The sequence below is a fragment of the Phyllobates terribilis genome, unplaced genomic scaffold (assembly GCF_046119375.1).
Source record: "Phyllobates terribilis strain yellow unplaced genomic scaffold, ASM4611937v1 Scaffold_13__5_contigs__length_258822181, whole genome shotgun sequence".
Taxonomy (NCBI): Eukaryota; Metazoa; Chordata; class Amphibia; order Anura; family Dendrobatidae; genus Phyllobates; species Phyllobates terribilis.
Window position 1 is genome coordinate 123,570,272 of NW_027362773.1, and position 17,652 is coordinate 123,587,923.

Here is a 17,652-nt window from a genome sequence, read left to right on the forward strand (position 1 = left end):
TAACATCTACTGCTAAATACTGCCACTCAGTTTGACTCCCTGGGCACGGACCGGGTCACCGCCACGAGACTACTACCCCTATCTGATCCGGCTCCGGGTAAGCCCCCGTGCGCGCGATGCCGCACGACTCAGGCCCAGGGGCGCGTCAGAATTATCTTTTGTTCTGCACAAAAGATCACTGTTATCGTGCTGTGTAAACAGGAATCGCACTGCCGAAAACAATGGCAGCGTATGTTCACTTACAGATCTTTTACAGCGCATCTTGTGGTCCGCCTGTGCGAACAGGCTTCTAAATGACCGCCAATCAGTGGACGTTTAATACTACAAAATCGGGTGGTATAAATGCACCCATAGCTGGGATTCCTGTACTAGAAGAACCCCCTTTTAATTCTAGTATGTTGTCACCTAGCCTACTTAATAAAAAACAAAAATTCAGCAAGACTGGCATAACATATGCCACGCTTCATCAAAATCCCGTTAGAGTAAGATGCACATACTTCTTAATAAATCTGATACCTCTTTGGGATGTCTGCACCACAAACTAAAATTTCCACAATAATTTTTGCTGAATTCTTTTGTAAACTATAGTGAATCAGTCGGGCAGCGGTTGGCCACACTTTTCCCTATAAATCCGACTTACTATTTTGAAAATGGAGGCATCAGTGTTAAATTTAAAGTTCCCCAGCCCCATAGCTATGTAAAAGTTTGACTTTTTGTATTTTATCAAATGTTTCAAAACAGTTTTATCATTTGGAGATTTCACAGGTTTTGTTATAGGAGCCGTGAGGCTTAATACACGAGTTTGGGGAGGGGATTAAAAGCAAGTTCTACTAAACTGGGTGTATCGCAATGGCCAGCGTCCCTGCATGGTGTCCCCTTCTCCTTCCATGCAGGGATGCCAGCTTACTCACCGCCCTGGCTCCACAGCATGGCCCCAGGCACCTTCCCTGTTTCCTGCTCTGTTCAGAGTCCCGGCACCGCGCTTAGGCTGTGCGTGTTCTCCTGCTCTTAAATGGGCAGCGCGCTTGTTGCTGAGAAGCATTTAGTATAACGAGTTCACTTGCTGGATGGCTCTCAGCCCATTGCTGGGAGTCATCCTGTATACAAGACTCCCTCTCTCTTAGGGAGTCGCCGAAGCAATGCGCTCCTCAGTGTCTGGCTGTGACGTGTGACGGCATCCAGATGAGCCGAGTGCATGTCCAATGAACTCAGCTCACCTCATGCACGTCACTGACAGCATGGGAGAATTCTCCTGCGCATGCGGTGAGCATGAGAGAATTCTCCTGCGCATGCGCTGAGCGCAGGAGAATTCTCCCACACTGTCAATGACGTGCATGAGGTGAGCTGAGTTCATTGGACATGAGCTCACCTCATGCACGTCACTGACAGCGTGGGAGAATTCTCCTGCGCTCACCGCATGCGCAGGAGAATTCTCTCACGCTCACCGCATGCGCAGGAGAATTCTCCCACGCTGTCAGTGACGTGCATGAGGTGAGCTGAGTTCATTGGACATGAACTCGGCTCATCTGGATGCCGTCACACGTCACAGCCAGACACTGAGGAGCGCAAGCATGCCTGCGCTTCTCAGTGTCTGCGGCATGGCAAGCTGGATGGCAGCTTTCGGCTGCGATCCAGCCTGTCATGTGAATGTAGCAGAGCTGGAGCCGTCCTGGGAACCATGGAAAGGTAAGGATGAGGTTGCTTTATTATTTTACTTTTATTGCAGAAGACATTGGCTTCAGCTGGAATGGGCGTGATGGTAAGTATGGTTTCATTTAGAACATTAAAGAATTGTGTGTTTATTTCAATTAAAGGACTTTATTCTGGGTGTTTGTGTTTTTTTTTTACTTTAACTATGGGGTTAGTAATGGGGGTGTCTTATAGACACCTCTAAATTACTAACCTGGGCTTGATGTCAGCTGGCATTATAAGCTGACATCAACCCCAGCCCTATGACCCCACTGCCACCGATACAGGGCAGTGGAAAGAGCGAGGCTAAGTGCCAGAATTGGCGCATCCTATGGATGCGTCATTTCTGGGGCGGCTGACGGCTGGTGTTTCTAGCCTGGGAGGGGGCCAATATTCATGGCACCCTTCCTGGGCTATTAATATTAGCCCCCAGCTGTCTGCCTAGCCTTTGCTAGCTATTAAAATAGGGGGGACCCCACGTCATTTTTTTTGGGGTCCCCCATTTTAATAGTTAGTAAAGGCTAGGTATTCAGCTGGGGGCTGATATTAGTAGCCTGGGAAGCTCCGTGGGTATTACCCCCTCCCCAGGCTTCAAACATCTGCCCCAGCCGTCTGCTTAACCTCCGCTAGAGACTAAAATTACGGGAACCCCACGCCAATTTTTTTTTTAATAAATCCTTTATTTTAACACTAAATGACAAGTACAGTAATCAACACTATCACTGTACTTATTATATATGTGACTGACATGTTTCTATCTATCTAATCTATGTGTGATGCTCTATTCTTTCTGTTCTAAATTGTCTGGTACCAGTGTATGCCGCTGCTGAATTGCCGGCCGGCTTTTTTAAAGAGACAAAAACACTATTATTATTTTTTAATAAATCCTTTATTTTAACACTAAATGATAAGTACAGTAACCAACACTGTCACTGTACTTATTATATATGTGACTGACATGTTTCTATCTATCTAATCTATGTGTGATGCTCTATTCTTTCTGTTCTAAATTGTCGGGTACCGGTGTATGCCGCTGATGAATTGCCAGCTTTTTTAAAGAGAGGGTGCTTGAAAACCAGAGGGCACTAGTGTGTTCCAATTGCCCTGCTATGTTTTTCATGCACCCTCCTATATACCCTGCCTGCCTGTCTGCCTATATATTTTGCCTGCCTGACGTTTAATTGAGTACCGTTCCCATCGATATGGGCAATTTTTGACCTTCTGCAGACCGCCGGGGGGACCACCAGAAAAATGCTCGCGTTTCCCATAGACTTACATTGGGCTCGTTGCTCGGGTCGAGCACCCGAGTATTCCAATGTGCTCGACCCGAGCTTCGAGCACCCGAGCATTTTAGTGCTCGCTCATCACTATTCTGCAGTGATCCTGAACTGAACCTATTTAGTCTGAACGCAGCCCTAGTCTGTGTCAGCTAACCTGACCCCTGGGGTCAGCGCTGCAGTACCGGCATCTGCCTAGGAGTGGAACCTGGCAGCTACCTGCAGTCCAGCCTGTCTCCATCATCTGGAGCTGCAGTGGACACCAGGTAGCCACTTGGCTACGCCCCTACCTAGGCAGACCTGGCCTTGTGGCACAGTGGGTCCACTAATCCACATGTGTCACTGTTGGGCGTAACACTTGGAGGTATCCTGGATCTGTATGGTAATCAGTTCCCACCCAAATTGTCTAAGTTACTGGTCTAATTTAATCGTGTACTATTCAATATACATATAGGATTTTTTTGTTATTGTTTTTTTTAAATATAAATTATGTTTCTTTGTTTTTTTTTTAGTAATGTAGAAATTTTAGTGTTTGAAATTGGCTCATAGCTAAGGATGTATGTTCAATTAACGTAATTCTTATCTTCTCAGAGTAGAGTTTAAAGAGGACTTTTCTCCAAATCAAATGTCGTGAGTTTTTGCTCTTCTTCTATTCCCACTGCTCCTCTGAGACTTCAGTTTGTTTGTTTCTTTTTAAATCCTCCATACGGTTCCAGAGATATGGGCCTTTTTATTTCGTGCTAATTTTTATGGTCTTTACCAAGGGCTCACAGGATCCTCTGGGGTGAGTCTTTAGGCTGCTCTGTATTATAACCCTGTGGTCCACGCCTCCTCGAAAAGTTCATAAAAATTAGCACTAAATAAAAAGGCCCATATCTCTGGAATCGTATGGCGGATTTTGGAAAAACAAAAATTGGAGTACTCAGGGGACCAGCGGAAAGCAAATAAGAGCAGAAATTGCCCACTGTTGACCTAGTGATAGATCCTCTTTAAGTTAATGAGGAAAGACCGGAGCGACGTGAAACAATTCACCCAAATGTTGTTTCTGTAATACTAATATACACTAATGGATTCACGTTCTTATGCTGCTAAACCATCTGGATTATTTTAATGGATACAAAACACACTGAGGATAGCCACATATGTAAGGGATTTCAGAAGAGACCCAATGGTCAATGTGAAAGCCCGTGGAATAAGGAATGTGTGCTATATGGACAAAAGTAAATGGCAGACCATTCGGATAAGCACACAACAGAAGGAGAACCACCGAATGTCGGGTCCAAGTATCAATTAGAAAATAAATACATAAAAAACATTTATTAAATTGATGGTTATAGTGGCAATACAAGCATAAGATTGTCCGCAATCAAGATTATAAATACAAGAATAATATGTAAACCATAGACATGATATAAATGGACCACAAAAAATGATTGCACAACAAAGTGCTGCAGGTATACCAAACCAATGTGTAAAAAATAGAATCACACCAGGTACAGAGATGATGACAATGCACAGTGCTTGCACAATGCATGCAATAAAATAAAACAAATTAGAAGATGCTATACTGTTGAGTATAAATACAATGTCACCAGGCACCATGTGCAAACATCTGCGACCAATGATGATATATGTGTGCCCACCCACATAAGTACATAGAATGGTTGAGAATGTAGGTATATAATGTCCTCACAATAACCAAGAAAGAGGGAAAGAAAAAAGGGGAGGGGAAGAGAAGGAAGGGGAAAAAGAAGGAGAAGGGGAGGGAAGAGATAGGAAGGGGAAAAGAGATGTTAAGTGAGGACCAAATGGTGCATGTTAGTGGAGGGCAAGATAAGGAGGGGAGGCAGAGATGGGAAAACTAAACCTGAACAATGGGTCCAAAAATTGATTGCGGCGCAGCCCCGACGCGCGTTTCGGATGAGGAGTCCATCGCCAGGGCGTATAGTTCCTTAGAACCAGTGGGGTTTAAAAAGGGGTGTGTGGCCAATCAAAGGAACGACCGGCAGAAAATGACATATATCCGGCCGCCAAAATGAACCGAAAATATTGCGGCAAAGTGAAACCAAAAGTATATCCGGCCGCCCAAAGTGAAACCGGAAGTATCGTGGCACTTGAATCGGAAGGGGCGGATACCCGACATAGCTGACAGCACAAACAATGTGTGCTGATGTTCTAAAGTCTTGAGTGGTGCACAGTGAAAATATATTTATAATTATCTACATGATGTATTTATTGGGATGCAAGGTATTTTTATGTTGCTTTAGTTGCACTTCTATTTTCCTTTTCTTATCTCATTTCACTCACCTGCCTTTCCCATCTCACTCCTTTCCCCATTATTTTCACCCTTCACTCACTTTCACACATTGTGTGCTTTCTTGTGACTTTTGTCACTCTTTATACACATTTCCACATATTTGCACTGTCTTATCCTTTCCTTGGTTGTCACCTCCTTCCCTGGCTCAGAGTGGTACTTGGTTTCATCGGACTACATGATACTTGATCCATATATATGCACTTCATGACCTGCACATTGCATTTGACTTCCCTTCTCATACTTACTCATGTATGCACTGCACTTTAATTCTTTTATAAAGGGGTAATATATGATAACATTATATTTTGCACAGCATTTTGCACTTTAGCACATTTGTACTTTTAAGTATATATATATCTTTTTATTGTATGGCTTAACTATTTCTCTGCAATTTATCTAAGGGATAATACATTGTATTTTGCACAGCACATTGCACTTTAGCACATCTGTACTGTGCAGTATATTTATTGTATCATTTAATTATTCTGTTACATCCCCTTTATTAATTTTGTTTTAAAAATTTTTTTTCATTTTGACCTCTTTTACATATGTTTTCATGTCCCCACTTCCTATTACCAAATTACATCTGTTTTGTATCTTCTGAATTCTAATGGTTTACCTATGTCATTTGGTCGGCTATGTGCGCATGCGCAGCCTGTACTCTGGTTGTCTGCTGGCTCTGTGTCTTTATGTGTCCAATGACTCGGGTCATCTGGTCCTGACGTCATCGGTCACATGACGTGGGTATCCGCAGCTCCAGGTCCTTCCTGGCGGTGCATGCGCAACTACCCCGGTTGACCATCTTACATCGGTCAGCACACATTGTTGGTGCTGTCAGCTATGTCGGGTATCCGCCCCTTCCGATTCACGTGCCGCGATACTTCCAGTTTCACTTTGGGCGGCCGGATATACTTTTGGTTTCACTTTGCTGCGATATTTTCGGTTCATTTTGGCAGCCGGCTATACGTCATTTTCTGCCGGTCATTCCTTTGATTGGCCACACACCCCTTTTTAAACCCCACTGGTTCTAAGGAACAATACGCCCTGACAAAGGACTCCTCATCCGAAACGCGCGTCGGGGCTGCGCCGCAATCAATTTTTGGACCCATCGTTCAGGTATAGTTTTCCCATCTCTGCCTCCCCTCCTTATCTTGCCCTCCACTAACATGCACCATTTGGTCCTCACTTAACATCTCTTTTCCCCTTCCTATCTCTTCCCTCCCCTTCTCCTTCTTTTTCCCCTTCCTTCTCTTCCCCTCCCCTTTTTCTTTCCCTCTTTCTTGGTTATTGTGAGGACATTATATACCTACATTCTCAACCATTCTATGTACTTATGTGGGTGGGCACACATATATCATCATTGGTCGCAGATGTTTGCACATGGTGCCTGGTGACATTGTATTTATACTCAACAGTATAGCATCTTCTAATTTGTTTATTTTATTGCATGCATTGTACAAGCACTGTGCATTGTCATCATCTCTGTACCTGGTGTGATTCTATTTTTTACACATTGGTTTGGTATACTTGCAGCACTTTGTTGTGCAATCATTTTTTGTGGTCCATTTATATCATGTCTATTGTTTACATATTATTCTTGTATTTATAATCTTGATTGCGGACAATCTTATGCTTGTATTGCCACTATAACCATCAATTTAATAAATGTTTTTTTATGTATTTATTGTCTAATTGATACTTGGACCCAACATTCGGTGATTCTCCTTCTGTTGTATTATTTTAATGGATACTGAATAAAGTAGGATACACTTTTTCTCTATGGACTATAAGCTAAGTAGATCCAGGCTACCGTGCATTTGCTAAGGTGAGGTGATTAATTTTTATTGTCCTTCATAATTTATTTATTCAAGATACTAAGTCATAGCTGCATTTTCTTTACTTTTACATTTTATGGTTCTAAGTCATTCAACCTATTTGTGGGCCTTACCATTATTTCACAATTACCCCACAAAAAAAATCCAGAAATATCAATATATTATATAGAACCAACCAATAAATGTATCATCAAAAAATAACATTGTTTTGCTGTTGAATATATTAAATATTTTTGGCAATTTTTTTTTCTAACACACAATCTTTATTAAAAAATATAAAGTTAGAAATCTTGTAATTTTCATACTGGTCATAAAGGCTTTTTTTAGACTCTAACTTTCTGTTTCTTCTGGAAATGCGCATGTACATTAGCCACAAAAAACATGTTCATATGTAGCTGATTTGATAAGGATAAATATGCAATTTATATATAAGAATAATCCTTGGGTCACAGTTCTTTGACATGTTGTAGCCATGATTAGTGATGTGAGAGATTTGTATGGTAATTGACCGATAATTTGTTTGCTCAAAAATATATATTTGTATGAGATAACTAACATTCCATCTATTTATCTCTGTATAACAGAATACTATGATGTATGTATATAAAAATTGTTTATTCAATTATATTTGTTTCCAAGAAATGAAACCTTTCTGTGATAAGTACAATTTGATTGGTCGACCCTCCTGTCAATCTTGATGGAGAGTATAAACATTCGGAGCTTGAGGCCGACTTTGCCCTTAGAAAAAGCCGGTATACCGGCGAAACGCGCGTCAGGGACTCTTTTCTGTGCTAAAATGGGAGTGTTAGGAGTGAATTATGGAAAAGCCCTAAGATAGTGCACGCAGCCACGGTGCTCTTAATCAAGCAGAGCCGCCGGAGTGCCACTAGTTTTAGCGATCAGCTGCGTGAGTCGGGCACGCCGACCGCATGTGAAAGCAGCGGGATCAGAGGTGCAAGGAGTTGTCCGGTTCCAACGGACTACTCCTCACCGTGATATTACATCACTGACTGCCTGACGCCCAGCAGTTAGGTGATCGGCTCTTACCGGCAGCGATCAGCTGTGCTGGTTTTGCAGGTTGACACATGGTATGTGTAGTATTAGAACTACACTGTACAGTCTGCTGCCGTTCCACCAAGCACCTCATCTGTAATCATAACCACATTACTAACCTAGCTGGGGTGAGGACTGACAGTGGCTCAAGCTTAACAACTGGGTGCCTCATCTGTGAGCTGTGCTGCGGCGGTTACCTGCTGTGGCATGATTATCAATGCAAATACCTATCAAAAGGGAATTCCATGTATAATATACAGCTATAGCCCAATGAATTAAGGGACTGGGCTGCAGCATTCCAAATTTGAATCCTAACACTCCATTTAACCGCACTTATTAGTGGATACCGTCTATGACCATATAGGATGGTTATCCTATATGCATCTGTGGATGCATGAGTAATTTGTACTCTTATCTATTTTAGTAATCTAATGAAGTATATGAATTTTAAACAAGCATATATCCACACCTCTTTTCCTTACTCCCTCCCCCTTCTTTTTTTCTTTATATCATTAGCCACAATGGTCAGACCCGACCCTATCTTTTATAGTGACGCATCTAATGAGCACGTGCCAAGGTCATTGTGATTGGAGGGGGAGCAGGGTCACCCATGACATCAATTATTGTGATTGGTGGATCCTCTGTTATCATCTCTTTATAGAAGTGTTGCCTGACGTTACAATCCTGCCTCTGCTAAGGAAACTGCTCCTGAAATTACAACACATTAGAGTCTAAAAAAGCCCCAGTGGCTAATGTGAATTAAAAAAAAAAATGTAAAAAAATAAATATAACACAAAAACCTAATAAAAACAATAGGACATTTTTATGAAGACACATTCCCTTTAAATACAATGATTAATACCTACCAGAAGGAAATGCCAAACTGCACAGTATAAGAATTCCAGATAATATAAGGTAAAAGGAAACTGAGAATCGTCTTCCGAAGTAAGTAACACTGACTGTGCTCAGGATTCTAAGGGGGAGCTCGGTACAGCCAAAAATCAGCTGTATAAGATATAAACTGAACCCAAACCGCTGGATATCCATTGCAAGAGCAAAGAAGCAGAAGCTGCTGGAGAACCTGTAACGAGAAAAAGGGAGATGAGCAAGAAACGGGGTATTAAGACATTAATAACATTTTTTTTTATTTATTTACTAATAATTTTTGTGCTAAAACCTTGGTATTAAATTGTGCTTAAATTTTGCCTGCTTTAGCAGATAATACATAAATCCAAACCTTGATGCAATATTACGTGTTTTAGTAAGACTTTGTTAGGGGAAGATGGCTTATTTTAAAGGGACAAACACTTTGAAGCAAAAAAGTGTCAAAAATTAGTCAAATTTTTCCTTCAACTGAAGCCAGTGTGGTAGTTTAATAGGAATGATTAAATCTAGCAGTAGGACTCATGCCTTGATAAAATATATCTTCTTTATTATTATAGGTCATTAAGACAACTCTGAAAAAACATATAAAAGTTAACTGCAAATACGTTTCAGACCTATGTCCTTAGTCATTGCAAGTCTGGTAGTTTTGGTGCACTTTTGGGCTGTCATTGCGCTCTCTAAAGATCGGACAGGAATAGTAAATCCGCCCTATTGTCTGCAACATTACAGAGTTTAATTATGTGACTGTGAAAATTATTTTTAATACATTTTCTACTGATTTTAAGTTACTAAATAGTTCAAATATACAAATCCCATCCTAGATTTACACAGTGTAAAGTTCAAAAATGTGCCGGTTTTATCATTGATTCATGCTGAATGATTGAGCGCATTTTAAGACACTTTTGTAAAACTTTTCACCAGCTCTTCCCTCTTTCTTCAATTGCTTTATGCACATATAAATTTTGGCATTGTCACTTTAAGTGTCACCCCGATTTCCACACAAATAATCCCCCCAATCCCCTAAGCCACGCACATACTAGCAAGAAAACTTTTTTTGCCAAAGGGCACCCTGATTTGATGCATTTTTGCCAAGGTCTAGGCTCAAACAGCCTCAGTGTGCTCTTCTTTTGCATTGTTGCATTTCAGGCAATAGTCACACTTGTCTGACCACAATCTGTTTCCAGGTTCTGAGACATTGAGACTATACAAGAAACTGAATAATGTTAACTAATTTTTGTAGTGCCAACATATTTTGCTTTACAATCAAGGAGGTACGGTAATAAGTCTACGTTCAGGCTAAGTGGACATGTTGCAGATGTTTGATATAAAAGGAATAAGGTCAAACACTACAGCAGATTAAAAAAATAAGTTTCTTCAGCCTTTATTGTGAACACATTGAGACAGTGGAATTATCTGACGCGTTTCGGACAATGCATACACGTTCTTAGTCGTAGCTTTGTGCATGTATTGTCCGAAACGCGTCAGCGGTAATTCCACTGTTTGTTAGGGATCTTAATGTTTTCAGAGTAAGGGCTGAAGAAACTTCTTTTTTAATCTTCTACAGTGCTGGACAATATTACTTTTCTACCATTTATGACTAAATGCTCCAGCACTGGTCCATGCACGTGATAGGAGGTGAACTGGAAATGACTCTACCTGTTGCAGATTCCTCACCATTAATCAATTCACACATAACACATTTTCCCCCCAGTGGATTTGATGGCATACTATAGATTTAAAAATTCAACGAGTCTGATATGTCATGGATGTGCTGTGGATCTTTACTATAGAATTCACCCTTTGCCCCTTTTTTTAATGTAACATGCAAATTTTGCTGAGGATTTGCCACTGGTTTATAATATCAACAAACAATGGCCCAGATTCATCAAACACTTCTCCCAAGAATTCAAGGAAAACCTTTTAAAATGTATTGAAACATTTGCACAACTTGTAGTCGTACAAACTTTTTACGATTATTGGTATTTTTACACCAGCTTTGGCAACTTTTCAAAAATTGGGTAGGGCTTAGCAGGGAAGGGAGGTGAATGAGCTTGAACGACTGGAGTACATTTCTTATGCTGGTGCAGGAACATGATGAATGCAAGATATTTGTGATCTTAATGTCACGGGTGTGTCAGATGTAGCTGACAGTCGTTCTGCAGCTGGCTGCAGAAGGTCACTTCGTTCAGCATTACTGACGCCTTCTTAAATCTGTCTTACTTTAGGACCCAACGGCTACCTCCCTCCTGCTCTGATTGACACCCTGGCCTGGGTGTTTAACTATTTTCAGTTTGCTGCAGGGAGGTGCCGGTGATATTCACATGTTCCCTTGTGAAGGCTTGGAGCTATTGCAGTCTGCTTATTTGCTCTCTGATGCTTGGAGGACATTTGGTGTAATCTCTCTGAAGTCGGCTCAAGCTAAGTTTCTTCCCCCCCTGTGTTTGTCTCCCTTGTTGTCTTTAGTTTATAGTGGGGATTGACTAGTGCTCATCCCCCCTCCTTCCCTATCCAGGGCCTAGCTCTAGGGATATACAGGGCTTAGGTTTCCTGTTCGGTGATTGGTGAGATACCAATATAGGGACAGCAGGGGAGACAGGGTGATATTAGATCAGCCTAGGAGGTCTCCACTCCCCCTTACCCTAGTGTCTGGGCTCCCTTCCCCTCAGCCCTTTGTGTTGCACTTTGTCTTACCTACACTGTGCGTGACACTTAAGTTCTTAGGATCCCAGCTAAGCACAATTTATAAAAGAGGCAGATCGGCCATAGCTTTTTAAGGGTATATGCACATTGAGTCTTTGCATAGTTCTTGAAGCGGAAAGTGAGTGCTAACTCCAAAACTCCTCAAGCTTAAATTTCTGAGCAGTATTTGGAGGATTTCTGTTCCAAAAACTCAAAAAAACCTCAGTGTGAACATAGCCTCAGAAGCTAAATCCCCATCTATTTTTGTGGTCTTTTAGATAACATGAAAGTCATGTACTTTACAGATTATGTAGACTAGCTAACAGGAATAAGATGCATCACCATGACATTGAGAGGCAAATGGTCACTTTTCGCATGGCCGGAGTACGAAAAAGGTCAAAGGGAGTTGGTTTGGAAGACCTTCTTGAGTTTTTCTCATTTTCACGTGTCAACATCTAGAAAAGGAAAAGATAGATATTTAAAAATGTTTGATTTAGTCCTTAGCTCATGGCTATTAGGGCGTGTCCATTTTATAGAGAACAGGAGACAAGTCCTGGAACTTACTTTTCAAAATGCACTGTGCCTGCCACTAATCGCTTTCCGGCTTTAGCATGCCTCTTTGTTACACCTGTATACGGTTTGTCAGGCAGGAATGCAAGAGCACAGACAAAATCCGCCTCCACTTCCTGCTGCTGTAGATGGATTACACTTAACAGGTAGTGGACAGCACGTTAGATAGACGGCAGATAGCTAGTGGCCGGCACTTTGGATGGACTTCAAGTTTAGAATAACAAACTTTATATTTTAGGGCATTACTTTTATATACTTTATTTTTATACAACTGTTTTCATTAAAGAGAGTCTGGCACCCCCAAAAACTGAGATGGAACTATTTAGACATTGTTATACGGGACTTAGAACCTATAAAAATCATAGGTGGTTTAGTAATTTAGTTTTATATCAAAACAGTTTTATTGGATATGCAAATGAGGGGGCTTTGGTGCAACCTTGGCATGGCCAAGGGCTCAGTGCCTGTTCCGCCTTGAGTGGGCAGAATGGTGCCCCGGCATTGGCCATGCCAAGGTTGCACCAAAGTCTTCTCATTTACATGTCTAATAAAACTGTTTTTTTATTTAAAACTAAATTACTAAAATATACAGCACCAGTATGATTTTAATAGGGGCTTAGTCCCCTACATGAATGTTCAAATAGTTCAATTTCAGTTTTGGGTGTAACAGATTCCCTTTAAATGAGCTTTAAAAATAAGCTCAATTAAACATTTAACACAAGGCAAAAAACATTACAGCTCACTTACATATCTGATGTTATTGAAATTAAACCTAGCAATGGATGTCTAGTGTAAAAACAAGAAAAGATAAATCCCAGACCCATAATTGAGGTTAGGAAAAAAAAATTTGAAGGAAACCTGACATGAGCTTAAAACAACAATGACATAGAAAATTTAGACCCAAAAGGTAGATCAGAAAGGCAAGTGGAGAAAGAACGAGAGACAAAGGAAAAGGGGTGAGAAGAGATGGAGAAACAAGGAAGGGTGGTTTTTCGGACTCCCATGAATGAAATGCATTAAACATTTGACTTGTTTATCCAAAAGAATAGAAATAATTGTCTTGTTCACAATATAACAAGACTGGAGTCTCTTGACTTCAGAGATAGAAAGGTTGTTACTGTCCCAGCTGTGAGATTGTCCAGGAAAACAAAGGAGATAGAAATTTGTAGGTAAATTTGCTATGCCTGCAATTCATATAGGATAGTTTTAGGATGTTATGTCCCTTCAAGAAATATATAACTGAATATGTCCTGATACGCAGCTTCCTAACCCCTGTCCCTGGTGGCAGAACAACCTTAAAAGCAATAAGGAGGATAGCCCAAGAGAGCATGAGCAATACAGATGGTTAAAGGAGAAGTAAGTGGTCCAAATTAGGAAACACAGGACCATTGTGAAAGGGTGGAACCCAAATATGATTCATATATAGCAATGAAAGCAAAGATAGGGAGGAAGGAATATATGCAATGTTTGGGACCTGGATTGGTTGAATACTGTTTTTTATATATTGTCTCAAGACCTGGTGGTGTGGTCCAATGAATATACCCACTGTTGACACGCCATAGAGAAAATTGGACCCAAGAATGGATTATTAGTGAAAACAGGAACATAGCAGATTTTTTTTTAAGAAAAATTAATGCCAACAAGTCGAAAAGCGTGAATCCCCGACGTACGTTTCACGTGCGTGCTGCACGCTTTCACAATGCCTACCCTTGAGAAAGAATGCAACACACACGTGAAATGTACGTCGGGGATTCACGCTTTTCCACTTGTTTCACGGGAGAACCACTTATTATATGGGTAAGGACCTTTATTCATAGGGGCACATGTGCGGTGGGTTTCTTGTGGCAGTAGTACAGTATATTTAATCATGTACATTTTCAGACCACTCTAGACCAGCCTCCTTTATTCCAGTTCAAATTTTACCCCTTTTTTGTGTACTATAATAGATGGGATACGGCTACAAGCTGGCCTTTTGTTCTATATTTACCTGTTGCATGTCTTTATTTGTACTTATCAGTGTGCCTTAAGATTCCACCTGCCCCATAAGTCATATCTTGAATTTCTGGCTGTAGCATCGGCTTCTCTGCCCCCTGCCAGGCAGAGATGCTGTCCCACTCACCTCCTCGCTCCCCGCGCTCCCCACTCTGCATTCACCAGCGCTCCTCTTCCTGCTGCCGGCGCGTGCAGCTCCCCGGGCACTGTGCTTAAGGCGCGCGCTCCCTCCCTCTTAAAGGGGCCGCACGCCGTCCTAAGGAGTCCCCGGCCAATAGCCAAGGGTCCTCCCATATATAAGGCACCTCCTCCAAAATGGAGGTGCCCTAGCAAAAGTTGTTGCACAGTGTTTCTGACCTCTGCTTCAGCCCTCAGATCCCGCTGCTAGCCTGACTACCAGTCTTGCCCGCCAGACTGTTACCTGCCTGTCACCTGCCGTGCCTGCCAGCCTGCTCACCTGGGAGCACTTGCCTGTTGCCTGCCTTTTACCTGCCGTGCCTGCCAGTCCGCTCACCTGGGAGCACTTGCCTGTTGCCTGCCTGTTACCTGCCGTGCCTGCCAGCCCGCTCACCTGGGAGCACTTGCCTGTGACCTGCCTGTTACCTGCTTGTTACCTGCCAGCCCACCTAGAGACTCCTGCCGTCACTTGCCGTGACCACCTAGAGACTCCTGCCGTCACTTGCCGTGACCACCTGCCAGCCCACCTAGAGACTCCTGCCGTCACTTGCCGTGTCTACCTGATAGCCTACCTGGAGGCTTCTGCTCGCCAGCCTGCCTGCTGTGCTTACCTGCTATTCCGGTCAGTCCCTGCCATCTGTACCATGGGAGCCACCTGCTCCCTTACAAGGTCGTCCCCAGAGTAGCACCTGGTCCCTCGGCTCAGTCCCTCCCTGGTCACGGAGTCGTTAGTCGTTGTACGACCAGGGTCGGTCTGGGTTGATACTTAGTTATGCCCCTCTGGGTCCCTCCTTGCACCGTAGCACAGAGGTTCCACCCCCCGGACCCGTAACAGTTTGCTCGGGCCATGGAACCCGGTGACCCCCAAGCCCCCTCACTTACGGACCTGTACCAGGAGGTTTCTCGTCAGAGATCCCAACAGGAAACCATTCTGAACTACCTGCGGAATGTCAACTCCCGACTGGACACGCTGTCTGTCCCACCTGTATCCACCTCGAGTCGTGTGACTTCCGCTCCGGCAGCACCACTGCCCACCAATTCCACGGCATCCAGCCCTGGACCCCGGCTCTCGGCACCACCACGTTTTGCTGGCAACCCCGCCTTAGCTCGATGTTTCATAAACCAGTGCACCCTGCACTTCGAACTCTTGACGCATCAGTTCATCTCCGACCGGGCCAGGGTGGCATTCATCATGTCCCATCTCACTGGGGAAGCACTGGCATGGCTAAATCCCCTGTGGGAGAGAGGGGATTCCCTGGTATCCAACCTATCGTCTTTCCTCGCTGCTTTCCGGAAAGTCTTTTATGAACCAGGACGAAAATCCTCTTCAGCCTCCTCTCTGCTACGTCTCCGCCAAGAGAGTCTCACCGTGGGCCAATATGCCATACGGTTCCGTACCCTCGCTTCTGAGCTTGCCTGGGACAATGAGGCCCTGGTGTCAGTCTTCTGGGAGGGTCTTTCCGGTCGGATTAAGGAAGAGTTAGCCGGTCGGGACATTCCTACCACCCTGGATGACCTAGTGTCACTAGCTACTCGGATTGAAATCAGTTTCCAAGAACGTACCAAAGAGACTACCCGGGAGAGAAAGTTTCCTCGCCTTGCTCCTACTTTCCAGAGACCTGCCTCTCAACCAGTCACTCCCCGGGCGCACTCGCCCGAACCTATGCAGATCGACCAGACCAAGATGGTCAAATCTCGCCAAGAGTCACGCCGAGCCGAGGGGAGCTGTTTCTATTGTGGCAGTAAGGAGCACTTCATCCGTTCCTGCCCGGAGAAGCCGGGAAACTCCAGTGTCTAGGACCGCTCGGAGAGGTCGTCCTAGGCAAAAGTAAGCCCTCTCCATCCCTGACTTTGTCTGTCTCTATTTCCTGGGGAGAGAACCGTCACTTTGAAATTGCTCACCTGGATTCTGGAGCTGCTGGAAACCTCATTTCCCAGTCCCTGGTAGAGAGATACCGGATTCCCACCAAACCTCTGGCTGAACCATTGTCAGTCGCCTCCGTGGATGGAAGACTCCTTCCGGTCTTCCGGCACCTTACTGGTCCTATGCAGATGTCTTTGGTAAAAAGGAAGCGGAGACACTGCCACCTCATAGGCCATATGATTGCCCGATCGACCTGGTACCCGGCGCCACTCCACCCCGTGGGCGTATTTACCCGTTGTCGTCGGCCGAAATCCGAAATGTCGGAGTACATCGAGGAGAATCTGGCCAGGGGATTCATCTGGAAATCTACCTCCCCGGCTGGAGCCGGATTCTTATTCGTCAAGAAGAAAGATGGTTCATTGCGCCCCTGTATTGACTATAGAGGACTCAACCAAATCACAGTAAAGAACAAATACCCCCTGCCGCTCATCTCCGAGTTGTTTGACCGTCTTAAGGGAGCTAGGATCTTTACCAAGCTAGATCTACGTGGGGCGTATAACCTGGTACGAATCCATCAAGGAGACGAGTGGAAGACGGCATTCAATAGCCGGGACGGTCACTATGAATACCGTGAGATGCCCTTCGGTCTCTGCAATGCTCCTGCCGTCTTCCAAGAATTGGTCAACGACATCTTCCGTGATCTTCTTTACTCTTGCGTGGTGGTGTACCTGGACGATATCTTGGTCTTCTCTCCGGATCTTCCCACACACCGGAGGGATGTTCGCCAGGTCCTGCTTAGGCTCAGGCAGAATCACCTCTATGCAAAGTTCGAGAAGTGCCTCTTTGAGCAAACCTCTCTTCCTTTCCTGGGCTATGTTATCTCCCAGACAGGCCTACGAATGGATCCCGAGAAGCTCTCTGCTGTCCTAAAGTGGCCACGTCCGGACGGGTTGAAGGCGATTCAGCGATTCCTGGGCTTCGCCAACTACTATCGTCTCTTCATCCCGCACTTCTCTTCCCGGACTGCTCCCATATCTGCGCTCACCCATAAGGGAGCAAATCCCAAGGAATGGTCGCCCGAAGCTGAGGAGGCCTTCCTTTCCTTAAAGCAAGCTTTCTCCTCTGCCCCAGTGCTGCACCGTCCAGACTGCAACAAACAGTTCCACCTGGAGGTTGATGCTTCCTCCTTCGGAGCCGGAGCGGTGCTCACCCAAAAGTCTTCATCCGGGAGAATGGTAACCTGCGGCTTCTTCTCCAAACTCTTCTCCTCGTCTGAGCACAACTACTCCATAGGAGACCGAGAACTGTTAGCCGTTT

The 17,652-nt window shown here is 43.9% G+C and overlaps 1 protein-coding gene across 1 annotated transcript in view; it reads right to left on the reverse strand.

The window, feature by feature from the left end:
- Window positions 1-17,652, reverse strand: part of LOC141174588 (solute carrier family 22 member 6-B-like) — a 50,935-nt gene that overhangs the window by 18,722 nt on the left and 14,561 nt on the right. The window contains exons 6-7 of the mRNA XM_073659529.1: window positions 12,078-12,190; window positions 9,038-9,252 (exon numbers count right to left, since the gene is read on the reverse strand). Coding sequence (XP_073515630.1) covers window positions 9,038-9,252; window positions 12,078-12,190 — 328 coding nt within the window. The remainder of the gene's footprint in view (window positions 1-9,037; window positions 9,253-12,077; window positions 12,191-17,652) is intronic.